At 34.5% G+C, this 12,481-nt stretch overlaps 1 protein-coding gene across 1 annotated transcript in view; it reads left to right on the forward strand.

The window, feature by feature from the left end:
- The window catches only part of LOC145248061 (NEDD8 ultimate buster 1-like), a 65,128-nt gene that overhangs the window by 22,788 nt on the left and 29,859 nt on the right, over positions 1-12,481 (forward strand). Inside the window, exons 7-9 of the mRNA XM_080109822.1 lie at positions 3,034-3,140; positions 7,342-7,451; positions 11,692-11,768. Of these exons, the coding sequence (XP_079965948.1) occupies positions 3,034-3,140; positions 7,342-7,451; positions 11,692-11,768 (294 nt within the window). The remainder of the gene's footprint in view (positions 1-3,033; positions 3,141-7,341; positions 7,452-11,691; positions 11,769-12,481) is intronic.

Consider the following 12,481-nt stretch of genomic DNA (forward strand, 5'->3'; position numbering starts at 1 on the left):
AGTGTTTTGTTTGTTTCTTTTTTTCTTTTTTGAAATATATTTAAATTATAAGACAACACACGGATCTTTACTACTGAGGATGGAGTTTGATTCCAAAATATATTTAAATTATAAATTATGTGTATTTTATTTTATTCAAATTGAATCAACGCTTCTATAACGGAACTCACACCTCTGACATATATATATATATATATATATATATATATATATATATATATACACACACACACACACACACACACTGTTCAGTTTCATTCCAATAACACTAAAAGTCAGTCTACAATCATGATTTTTTATGTATTTTTATAAAATATAGATGAACTGTATTTTCTTTTTTCTATAATCGTTTTACACATGTTTCATTGTGCATATAGCTCATGTTGCCATAACATAATTAATCAGGGATAATCAAATTTTTTATTTTCTTGTTACATTTTCACCCAAAACAAGGCACAGTGTCACTTTGATGTAGGAGGCTACTGTCAGGGACATATGTTGAAGGGATATTATGTAAGAAGTTGAACTTCTGCATGTCAGTACAGTTGGGAAAATAGGAACCCGGGAGAAAGTTCGAAAGTCTAGCAGTTCTGGGAAAGAAACTATTGGAGTAGAAGGCTTTCTTGCATTTAGGGATCTCTGTGTAAGGGTGGGACTTTACTGTTTGTTGGGTTTGACAAAGGGGGGGGGGTATTTACATCTTCTGAGCAATGGCAGCTGTGCAAATAGAAGTAAACCATTGGGGAGACTGAGGTGGGAACATGTGCTTCAATTGCTGCTTTGAACCATTCAGTTGTCTCATTTGTGCACTGTTCCGCAGGAAGAGAAAAAATATTTTTTCATGTGGCATCTCTGATGTGATCTCTAATGGCATCCCAGTCAGCCTTATTGTAGTAACTTGTCATTTTGAGCAATAGCTCTTCAACCTGGAGTCGAGTTTAGAGTGATGTTTATCATTATCACTGAATGATCAGCATTCCCGAGAACAGATACTACATGGTGATTTTAACCGAAAGAAACATAACTCTTGTATTCACAATTGTGGAAATTCAAAATTTAAAAGTAAAACGAACATGGCATACACCAATCTACAATGGGGAAAACAAGATTTAATCACGCTTGGTTGTCAGGGAATCTAAATATGATTGTCAGCAGGCATATCGTTGTTTGGAGCGAAATAGGCGAAAGTGCCATGAAATCGTACATAGCACTAAACACAAAATAAATGAAAGGTGACCAGTTTTGTTGCTTGTTAGAGAACTTCATATAAATAACTCTGTAATCTTTAAAATTACTTCATGAAATAAAGAGATGACTTTTCCTGTTGTCAATTATTAAGTTTTTATATCAGATTGTGAGTTTCTTTTACAACAATTATTATATTTTTGTATCAAATTTTGGGTTTGTTTTACAATGCACGGCGATTCGAAAAACTGGTCAAATATCAAATATGCAACAAATACATTTATAAATAAGTCTCAAATATTAACTTTCTTTATGGTTTTTAAATTTCTAAGCAAGATGGCTATTGTGGTCTAACCAGCCTCTTTTTAAGTCATCATAATTTGGGGTGTGGGTAGAGGTGAGGGATTTTCCATTCAAGAATCCCAAGTAAAGTTTGTTTTAGAGTGGAGGGTCATTTTTATTTCTCACTTTTATTTTTGAGGGTGGGATGGGGTTCAAATCTGCCTTATAATTTAATTTTTTAGGGAGGAGGGGGGTAGTAGCTGCCACTACCAATAAAAATGATTCCCTCCCTCTAAAAAAAAAAACTTTCCTTGTGCGGACAGGAATCTCCATAGGTGAAAATAGTGATAATTGAAAACGAGGTTGGCCGGGGCAGAAAAATGAACAGCAATTCTGGTTGGAAATTAAAAGTCGTAAAGAGAGTTAATATTTTAGATTAAAAAAAAAACATTTAAAACTACTTAAAAATACCAAAAAATGATGCAGGTAGTTTATGGTAACATTTATTTGTTGTATATTTGATTTTTTATTACTTTGTTGAATTGATGTAGATTGTAAAACAAACCGCAAATTTTGTTTTAAAAAATTGAATTTTGCCTGGGGAAAGCCTTGAAAACTTTAAAAAGCCTTGAAAAGTTCTTAAAAATGGGCAGTGAAAATCTGTATGAACCCTGATCCTAAGTATGTTTTTAAGAGAACAAAAATATTTTGCGAACAACATATATTGTTTACCTGATAGAAACATTGATTACTGTAAACATAATGTTAGGTATTGATAAGTAAACATAAATTGCATTTTACTTCACCATTGTTCAAACTTCAGGGGTTGAATTCTGTTTCTCCAAACTACTGGAATGCTCAGCGGCAGGGAGGTCTCTTCTCAGATTCCAACAGTAGTCAGCCATCATGACTGCATCCCAGCAACCCTGATACCAGGTTTTCATCTCTTTCAGGTCCTGATGTAATTTCTTACCCTATTCATCACTCATTGAACCCAGGTTCTCAGGAGACTGGTCTCTGTCAAAATATGTAGTGCATTCTGACGCTCATGTTGCAGTTCAGGTTTCTGGAAGCAGTCAGCATCTTGTTGACAAATTCTGCATAGTTTCTGACCTTATTCTTGACGACTAGAACAAATGCCTTTCACACTTCCAGTTCTACTTAATTCATTGAGATATCAAATTCTTAATAAACTAACTCTTTCTCAGAGAGAAAGAAGGCAAAGCCTGGGAGGATGGACCTACTAGAACTGCACTTGAGCAACAACATACTGCAGTCAACAAGGGAAAAGCCATTTCAATAATAGCCCATGCTCTGTTAACTTTCTGGTGCATCAACAGTTGTTGCTGTATCAATCAGGCAGATACTATAATCGCCAGCTTAGGTGCATCCATATTAATCAGCTGAATGTTATTCTTCTAACCCGTTGTCATCAGATGAATATTCAATATGTGGATGGGAACTGGTTCTAATTTTTGGAGTTGCAGAGAATCGGTAAATCCCTGCTGACATGTAATCTTTAACAATGCATGCAACTTTTTCAAGTGGTTTCTTTTTATTTTGCAGGCACTTGCTTTTGCAATGGCGCTAAATGAGAAAGGTCGAGCGTCTATGTTGAAAAAAGATTATAGTACTGCTCTTCTCTTGTTACTGGATGCGGACAAGGAATTCAGGTAAGGAAATACCAATTTGTGTTTGATTTTCTTCTGTTTGTTTTTTTTTTGTTTGATTATCAGTTTTTTATAAACGTATCTGTAACAAAGCCATTGGACATGTATTTAACAACAACAACAACAACAGCAACAGCATCTTGACATATGCAAATGATCAAGCCATGGCGTGAGGTGAGGAAAGAAAAAAAGAGAAGAGGAAAAAAGCATGTGGCAGAGAGAGATTTTTAAGCAGATGTCGACATGGTAGAGTTTTTTTTTTAATAACATGGCGACAGGACAGGAACCTAAAAATATGATGCAAGGTGTACTAGTTCTCCGGATTTTTTTCAGATTTTCAGGCAGCCGTAAATCCTAAAACAAATTACAGGCATAACAGCTCGTTACAGTGGCAGACTAAAAAATTTCATGTTCATTGATCCAGAGAGGGGAAAATCAAGAATGCTACTATGATGTTGCTGGCTTGGGAAATACGTGTCAGGTGGCTTGATGTGGACTGGTAATAAATGCCCTTTTCTTTCAACTGGAAATAAAAAACTTGTCAAATTTCTTTTTGTTTCTTTAGGAGACTTTCATATATAACGTCAGGTCCATGTTTAAATGTAGTGATCACATAACATATCTACGCATTACTATGGGAAACTTTATCCATCAGTCTGTCACATTAAGTTTCAAACGGCATTTTCGTTGTTAAATTGACATATTCATAGATAAATCTTCAGAAGAACCCTATTTCTTGACTCATCTGATGTCTAATATTGTTTGGTTTAGTTGTTTTACAGCATATCTGTGGGAGTTGAAAACTCCCAGCCTAACTCGATTGTTGCCCTTTAACTCAGAAGAGCGACCTAGCTATGTCACTTCCTGTTCCCCATATTTCTTCCTCTTTCGCGCTGGACTTTCAAGCAGTCAAGATGTGACAAACACCACTCCGGTGTGGCCACGGGCCACCGCCACGTTTCTGACTAGCCAGTCAACCGCAAGTAACGTTACTCATCTCTCAATGAACTCTCATTCTTTCTATTGCTTCTTCATCGAAATATTTTTTTTGCCATGTGCGAGTATAAAAAAATGTTTCAGCTTTCAATTTAAGCATGGAGAACGTGTGGCAACAAGCTCACCGTAAAACTCAAATAGCAACTCTCATGCTATTTTAACTCTAGTTTTCAACAATTATGGAAAGGAAAAAGTGACAACAAGCCTCTCCAGCATCATGTTACGCGCATCAAGCCTCTCCACAGCACATCAACCCTTTCCAGCAACACCTCACAGGATGTCAACCTACACAAAAATGTTCACCAAACACTGTACACGTTTGGATTTCACAACTCACTGAAGTTCTCCAGCTAACATAAGTAAGCTGCATCATGCACACTGATACATTCATCCTGGACGTTCAGACCATACCGACCCACTGAGTATGCCCGAGCACCTAAACAACGTTGACACCGCTCTCTACGGACGGATAAATTTCTTTGCAGACCCGTTGTGCTGACCCTTGTGCACGCTTCATAGACACTGTGGCAACACAGTCTATGACTGCAACACTTGCACTCAAACTTATAACGTCATTCCTGTGACCATCCCACAATTGTACAAGTTTGAACACCTTTTTTCTTGATATCCTTTAACGTCGCAACTATCTTTTCACCCTGCTACTTAATGAATGATAAAATTCTTCCTCGTTCTCTATACAGTGGACACACACGCACACATATATATGCATGCTTTTCTCCAATTTTCTTTTCTCTAGCTTCCAGCTAACTAGGAAGGGAGTATTGTGGGAGTTAAAAACTCCCAGCCTAACTCGATTGTCGCCCTTTAACTCAGAAGAGCGACCTAGCTACGTCACTTCCTGTTTCTCATATTGCTTCCTCTTTTGCGCTTGTCTTTCAAGCAGTCAAGATGTGACCAAAAAAAAATCATTTTTTTTATATCAGCGAAAGAAATGCAATTTATTTACATAAATATACATGAAGAAGCGGTAGAAAGAGTGAGAGTTCATTGAGAGATGAGTAATGTTAGTTACGATTTACTGGTTAGTCAGGAACGCGGTGGTGGCCCGTGGCCCCACCGGAGTGGTGTTTGTCACATCTCGACCGCTTGAAAGTCCAGCGCGAAAGAGGAAGAAATATGGGGAGCAGGAAGTGACGTAGCTAGGTCGCTCTTCTGAGTTAAAGGGCAACAATCGAGTTAGGCTGGGAGTTTTCAACTCCCACATATCAACCCTTTTCGGGCTATTTAATGCTGAATCCAGTTATTTTAGAAATAGTATTCATGTTGCATCCAGTTATTTTGTAGAATTTTTCAAGCTCTTTGTATCCTTAGTCGCTAGTTTGTAGTGTTTGGTTTGGTTGTTTTATAGTGGATTTTATCGTTTTTGTTCCCTGCCCTGTAGAACATGAATGAATTTTGTAATAGGAGAGGAAAAAGGGTTACAATACTAATATTTGGTACATTTTAAGTTAGGAAACCAGTCAGGAAGTGAGGGGGAGATAGAAAGAGAAAAGGGGAAAAAGGTGGGTTGTTGTTTTCGTTTTTGGTTTTGCAGAACATAATTAAGTTTTGCAAAAGGAAATAGAAAAAGAAAAAACATCAATGTTAGGTGTATTTCGTCTCAGGAAGCCAATATCTTCAGACAGCCTTATCTGGTAGCACCAGTCATATTATTTGGACTACTGTTCTCATTTTGAGTGTTATTTGCACAATGTTTCGGTTGATGTAACCTCCAACCTATTTCAGGTGTGTCTTGTTGAACTCGGGGAATCTATACAAAACCTTTTATTTAATTAATGGGATAACATGACTGGATAGAAGTTCTAAGTAATTCACAATTGTATTTTAAATCTTTGTCAAACTTGAGAAAGAATGTTTCTGTCGAACTCAGGAATCTGCACAAAATTTTGAATGGAACCATTAAATCCACTGAGGTAGTATCTGATATCTGCAATGGCGATTATCGTAGTGATTCGAAGGGCGTTGGTCATTCTGAAGTAAACTTTTTTTTCTTACAAGGGAGTCATTGTTTATAAAGGCCCTGTGGTCACTCAAGCATAAGGGTTAATGAGTGTCAGGTGGCCGGTGAAACAATACTGTGATGAGTAGTAGTGGTGGAGATTGGATATAATTTAATCGTTTAAGAGGATGGCTCAACAAGAACTTGTTTACATTGGATTTGAAAGTGACCATATTATAGTCAGCTGAGACCATGTTGATATGATTTACTAGATGATATGAAAACAGTGAACCAGGGATGATGATGGGAGGAAATTGGATGACGTTGGCTCAGATAAAACTGTCCTCGACTATGCAAAGTGAAACTGGTCAGTGATGACAGATCAAATAAATTGCATTGCTTCTATCATATTTCATTGTTGGCATCCAAAACTGAGTAACATGTGAATGGCTGTTGTATTTAAATGCATTCACATGTGATTTTTTAACCGAGAAGTTTTTTATACAACACAATAAATGAGGGTTTAACTGTTATGAACTATGGCAAGAGAAGAGGTGTGCATTTTTTCTTTACTCTTTTTATATGCTACCAGAAACTACAAGCTGTACAAAATCAGATTTGTACCAATTTTTAAGGCATACCTAATATGTTCACTGTGTCTGAAGTCTAGTTGGAGAAAGAGACCATTTGTTTTGCTATTCTCACTTACATTGTCACAGCCAGGGAAGACTTCCCCTCCAGTCATCATAAAAAATATTGCTAATAAATTAATTTCCTCATTTTTCATCAGATTAAGAAACTCACTGTTAAGTATACAAAAAAATTGTCATTCTATTTTTGATGGAAATTTCTTTTCTTTCTTGCTTTTTGTTACTTACCTTTTAGAAGATGTTCTCCAAATGTGATAATTTTTGGGGAACTTTAATTCAATATCATTTTTGCTTTTCTGCATTATATAATAAAAAATGTGATAATTTTTGGGGAACTTTAATTTAATATCATTTTTGCTTTTCTGCATTATATAATAAAAAATGTGATAATTTTTGGGGAACTTTAATTCAATATCATTTTTGCTTTTCTGCATTATATAATAAAAAAATGTGTTAATTTTGGGGGAACTTTAATTCAATACCATTTTTGCTTTTCTGCATTATATAATAAAAAATAAAGAATTTTCTGGATCAGCATTGGAAATGGGAAAAGAAATTCTCATAAATGTATCTTTGCTTTTGCTTTCTCCCTCCACAGGAAATGCCGGTCAGATATTTTGTCTTCTGTAGACAATTTTGCCTTGGTCAATCTGGACATTGTCTGGTGCTATCAGCAACTGCGCAACATTGATGAACTTCCTGATGCTGGTTTGTATAAAATCTTCATTTTGCAATTGCTCCACCCCTACCATTCAACATTCTACTTTTGAGTAGGTTACAAACTACAAATGTAGATATGAGGTTCTGTATCCATACATGTACACATTTCTTGTTTTTGTCTACTGTGTCAGATGATGACAGTTCTACATAAGCTAATCTTGGTTCCTCATCGCAGTGCCATCGAAGCAGAGGTCAATACCAGGGTAAAGAGGTAATTTGGAGTGTTGTTAAGAGCATTCATATCTGAACAGCACCTCTTCACTGTAACTGAGCAGAATCGACAGCAAGATGAAATTTAAGACATTGGCACTTTTCTGCAAGGTTGCTGGAACACCAGTTTATGAAAAGATTCTCTATTGTGAGGCGTCATACACATTATTTTATTCGCATTATTTTATGCACATTGTTTTTATCGTAATAAGTAACTAGCTACCTTCCTCACCAGTAGTGCTTAGGTGACCTGTGTATACAATGGAATGTGCATGTGCACATACCAGTTTTTTTTCTTTTTGATACAACACATTCCGTGGGTGCACCGTAATGATTAGCACCCCCTTACATATTTTAATCTTTTTGGCCTTTTTTTTAACTAACTCTGAAGATTATTATTGTTTTGACACTAAGCTACCATGTTATAAAAGAACATTGACACAAAAAATTTCCTCTTCCAAATCTTTAAATATAACTTTTTTCACATTTACTATAACGTTGCATGTGAAACAGAAACCCCTTTCCAAATTTTTTAATGTACAGCCTTTTTTGATAGCCAAGGCTCCAATCAATAATAATCCACACAAATAGTTGAAAAAAGATGCAAGGTCAACTTTGTTCAGGTCCACCCTAACATGGTTGGACAGACCTGAACAATGCAGACTTTTTCAGTTTTTTTGTACTTTATTTTTTGGCGATTACCATCAATTACAGGCACAACTTTCAGATTACAGCAAAAAAAAAAAATAGAAAAAGAAAAGGAAGAATTGGTGGACCTGAATAATGTTGCCCCTATCATTTACTTTTTTTTATTTTTCATTTATTTGCAAAATTTTCAGACGATTATCAGCACTTACAGACTTAAATTTGGAATTATAACATTCTACTACAGTGAACACCCACTTTTTGGCCACTCTCGTTGTTAATGCTGCCACTAGCATTTAGATTTTTCCTTTATAATTTTTTGCATATTTCTACGGCGCTTATCATAGATTACACGCTTAGCTTTCACATTACCAAAATATCTTGGAAAAACATTGTATACACCTTACCAACAGAAAAGGGAAACATTTAATGGCCAGGGGGCAGCATTAACAACTGACGTGGCAAAAAAGTGTGTGTTCTATTTATTAGAACGTTATTATTACAAATTGATCCCCGACTATTGCAGTCATTAAAAATACTACCTTAAATTTATTTTTTAATTTGAAAATTAAGCCCGTACTCGATGATAATCCGCAGAAAAAATTATGAAAAAGTGAAAAGGAAAAATTTAAAGACTACAGGAATCATTGTTCAGGTTCACCGCAGTGTTTTTTGGTTGTTTCTTTTCTCTGTGACACAATGTTCCCTCTGGAATAAATGCATTGGGTTATAATTAATTTTTAGTTCATTCTTTTATTTTTATTATAGATTACTGGCGGACAGTAAAAAGTGCTATCTAATAGGCCACACCACTCTATTTTTATTTGATATATTAGGTGAAAACACAAAATAATTACATCACATAATCAAATGCCCATGTTAGGAATGGGTTTATAGATACTAACGTTGTTACTTTGGCATGGTATGCTTATTTTGGTCATGGGTGCCAGTGCCCGCTATTTTACTGGACCGGTATTGGCTCCCACTAACAACTGTAGTTTAATTGTTTATTTTTTACAGGAAGTGGGGGAGGGGGCCATACTTCCACTGGGGAATGCCGGTACACGGGTTCTGCTAGTTTTTAATAAAATCCCTTTAAATAGAATTTCTATCATCAAATTTTTCATTCTTTATTCAGGTTTTGCTATTTCAAAGCTTTTTTTTTTTTTTTTTTTTTTTTTATTATTTTATTTTTTGTAAAAACATGACTATAATCACGTTGACACTGACTCTCATCAGATCATTGAAATATAACAATGTTGATTCTGTTTTAGTAGGTCACCATTCGGGAATGCCTGATACTATATGTAAAATTTCTAGCTACAGATGATGTGACATAGATCAGGGTATAACTATCACAAACGAATCTAGATGGAAGAATCCATTGTGGACCCCATTTAGCAGAATAGATTATAAAAAAAGATAAAATAATTTTATAATTGTAATAATCTTAGAATAATTCTGAGAATAAACGATCAAATTGAAGTAAAATGAAATAATAAAAAATTATTTAAAATTTCTTTTTTTTTTTTTTTGTTCGTTTTTCATGCCTATGTGAAATTAAGTTTGTTATTTTTCAAAAATCTAGTAGAATTTTGTGCTTACGCTTTTTTTTCTTTTTTTTTTGTAGACAAAGAATATTTGAAAAAAATCAGGAAAAATCATGTAATTCTGCATAGGAATCATGAAACTATAATTTAATGTTGTTTTCTTTTATATAAAAAATAAAATCATTTGAAATTTTCACTCGGATTAATTGTTAGAGCAGGGGGGGTCTCCAAATATTTCAAACTGGGGGCCCATATTGCTGATTTTTTAGAGCTATGTGAGCCAAAAAAAAAACAAAAAAAAATGACGGTTACACGTTCTATATTGTTGTGCTAATTAGTAATACACACGGACGAAAAAACGCTTTGGATAATCACAGATTTCAAGGTAGTTCTACTAAAATAGCCATATTTTTTAAACCAAAGCACTTAATTATTTAATTAGCTTTGCTTTTTTTTGTGCAACTGGTTCTCAAAGCCTCGTTCCTTTAATCATTTTCTGAACAAAAAGAAAAACCACCAAACTATTTTCACATATTTCTATTTAAATAATTTTCCTCAAATATTTTTATGTTTTCAATAAGAGCTCTGTGGGCTGGATTAAAAACCTTCGGCAGACCAGATCTGGCTGATGGGGCATAGTTTGGAAACCCCTGGCTTAGAGTATAACTACCACAATAAAATCTGAATAGGAAATCCAATGTAGATCTCACTTTAGCAAAAGAAAAAAGAAAGTCCAAATATTTGGCTGAAATTATCCACTTTGTAACAGTATTTTATGTAGACGTAAAGTTAACATTTTCATTTTTATTAATAAAAGGTAAAATTTTGTTTTTTATGTTTTTTCAAATGAACAGATAAAATCCTGAAACTATAATTTCCTGTTATTTTTTGTCTAAAATCTGCCCGAGTGTTTGGAGGTGTGTGTGGTCGGGTGGGCGTGGGGTGGGGGTTGTTAATGAAAACCTAAGAATAAGCAAAGTAAAAAAAGAAAACAGAAAAACGAACGTTAAAACTTAAGCGGGAGGGTAATCAAAAATAAAAAAAAAACACAAAAAAAACTAACGAAAGGTAAACGAACGCTGTTAAATGTAAAAATCGAAAAAACAAAAAAAAACAAAAACAAACGTATAAACTAAAAACCAAAAAAAAAAACACATGAAAAATGGCTTAAATAAGCCTGTTTCGATATTAAAATTTAAAAAATCGGTGGGTACCCGGGTGTGTTTGTGTGTGTGTGTGTGTGTGTGTGTGTGTGGTCGGTCGGGGATGGGGGTGTTAATGAAAACCTAAGAATAAACGAAGTAAAAAAAAAAACAGAAAAACGAACGTTACATGAAAAATGGCTTAAATAACACTGCTTCAATATTAAAATTTTAAAAATCGAAAAAAAAAAAAAAATCTCACACCACAATTCGAGCCCAAAACGTTTAGATAATAAACCAACACTCTAACCAACTGAGCTAACACGACGTACATGAAATTGTGTCAGTTCTTCAAATATTTAAACTAAATCAGGTCATGACATCGTCTGACGCATGCGTAGAATTGATCTCGTCATGAGAGGACGGGTTTTGTTGACCTCCCCCCTCTGTAGAAAAGTGTTGATTTCAGGGTGAAAAAATTAACGTTTTTGGCCAATTTTTCAATATTTTTCGGGCGAAGGATGGGGATTTCATATGAGACCAAATTTGTGAATTTTTGTTCTGTCTGTCGAAAGTTTTTAGCAGACACACAAACATACACACATACATTTTCGCTTTTCTATATATAGATAATCTACAGATGTTTTTGTTTGTTTTTATTTCTTTTTCTTTTCATTGTAGAGAAACGATTGAATTTATGTGAAAATTGTTTTAAGCAAAGTTATGGTGAAAACCTTGAAAGATTAACTGTAATGAAAGTAAGTTTTTGCATTTGAAAGATTCATGAATTAACTTTTATTTTATACTTTCTTATGTTTTCTGATTAGTAAAGGTTACTGAATAGGATCTTATTAAGTGATAAGTAAAAAGAAAAACAATAGATAATATTAATTAACTTAGGTTATTCAAACTACTATTCTCATCTTGTTCAATTCAATTTGTAAAAAATCATGTAGGAAAAGCATGGTAGAGATTTATAAAGAGGATATAGTAGCCCAGCATTTGTCCAAATTCACCTTGAAATGTTGCATTGTTGGTGCAGTTATTATTTCTCTTGGAAGTCTATTTCAAGGTTCAGGGATGCTGCTTGAGACAGCATCTTTCCTTTAGTTTAATTCAAATCAGCGATGAACTAGTTTCTTGTAGTGTCTGCATAGATCTCTTTCTGGTGCAGGAGTGAATAATAAGTACTGAGGTATATCGTAATGCCATTGAAGAGATCACTATGGAATCGTCAATGTCCAAGAGAAAAAAGCTTAAACTTTTTTGAATCAGTTTTTATAGGGCAGATTTGATAGACCCTGTACCATTCAAATAGCCAGTCTTTGAACTCTTTCCAGATTATTATTAGATATGGAGAAGAAGCCTAAACTAGACACCATTCTCTAACAGTAATCTGACAAGGGAGACATATTTTAGAAATAAGTTTGCAGAAAGAACATTGTATGAGAAATAGGATAATCCTTGCTTT

This window comes from Euprymna scolopes, chromosome 26 (assembly GCF_053919585.1).
Source record: "Euprymna scolopes isolate OS-2025 chromosome 26, ASM5391958v1, whole genome shotgun sequence".
NCBI classification, from domain to species: Eukaryota; Metazoa; Mollusca; class Cephalopoda; order Sepiida; family Sepiolidae; genus Euprymna; species Euprymna scolopes.